The sequence below is a fragment of the Gigantopelta aegis genome, chromosome 4 (assembly GCF_016097555.1).
Source record: "Gigantopelta aegis isolate Gae_Host chromosome 4, Gae_host_genome, whole genome shotgun sequence".
NCBI classification, from domain to species: domain Eukaryota; kingdom Metazoa; phylum Mollusca; class Gastropoda; order Neomphalida; family Peltospiridae; genus Gigantopelta; species Gigantopelta aegis.
In genome coordinates, this window is record NC_054702.1 from 35680054 (window position 1) to 35681213 (window position 1160).

The 1160-nt window shown below is 51.6% G+C and overlaps 1 protein-coding gene across 1 annotated transcript in view; it reads right to left on the bottom strand.

Annotated features, from left to right (window-relative positions):
* LOC121369815 overlaps positions 1–657 on the bottom strand; it is a 19722-nt gene extending 19065 nt beyond the window's left edge. Inside the window, exon 1 of the mRNA XM_041494889.1 lies at positions 412–657. Coding sequence (XP_041350823.1) covers positions 412–657 — 246 coding nt within the window. The remainder of the gene's footprint in view (positions 1–411) is intronic.
* Positions 658–1160: the final 503 nt, after the last annotated feature.

Sequence of the window (1160 nt, forward strand, 5' to 3'; positions counted from 1 at the left end):
TGTAGGTCTGGCTCCGTATTCATAAACGTACTTAAGTCAATGTATGATACCTAAATACATACTTAAAGTACATAAATAAGTATTATACATTGACTTAAGTACGTTTATGAATACGGAGCCTGGTCCCTTTTGTTCGTCACAACTACTCCGTGTATTCCGCTGAACACCCTGTTGTGCAGTTCGAACTGGCTGCCGTCCCCCAATGGTCTCCAGTCGGCGTTGGGATGTCCTCCCTTCAACGTCATCGGATCGGCTGTTGTCCCCCTGCATGTACGGGTGAAGCTGTTTCCGTACCCCGCTGGCGGCTAAGTGCCATTCGTCCTCCTCGGGGGGGGGGGGGGGGGGGGGGGGGGGGGGGGGGGGGGGGAGCGGCGGCTTGGTCTTGGCTGGCTGGGTGGTCAGAGATGTGGCCTTCCTCTTCGCCGCAGCTGCAACAGCAACAGGTCCCGGCGCCGACTCAACGGGAGCGGTCGGTATAGTTGACCGCTTCACCGGAGTCGGCAGTCTTGGAGTGGAGGTCGGTGGAACAGCCCGCGGAGCTTGACACATCCCGATGTCTAGCTGCGAGTACGTCTCATCCGGGGACTCGGGCGCTGATGGCTGTCGTGTCCTCTTCGGAGAAGTCGGTGGGGGCGGCGACGCAGACGGGAACGCCATTGGCGGTTGAGCCGCCAGCTTTGCTCCCCCCTGAGCCGCCCCTGGTACTCGTTTCCTCTTCCTCCTTCCTCTTCCACTCTTTGCGTTTCTCTTCGTTGGAGTCGGGTTACCACATACCAAAGACACGGTCGCCCGTGCCCCGGTATAAGTAACCCGGAACTCCAACAGAGCTCCAATGTTGGCTATCAATCTCTCCCCTCCCCCAGGTGGGGGCAACTCGAGAGTGCACGTAGACACGTCTAGTCGCATCGCGAAATCAGCTGAGAGTGACGTACGTGGGGTGTCATTCTGGATTTTGACAATTTCCAGGAAGGTCGATTAATCACTGTGGAACATTATTTCTGTCAATCTTTTTCATATATATATATATATATATATATATATATATATATATATATATATATATATATATATTAAGAGTTCAGGCGCAAAATGCGATATATCCATTTTTCATTTTCAGTAGATACATAAATATAGATATAAGAAACAATTACGTAACAATT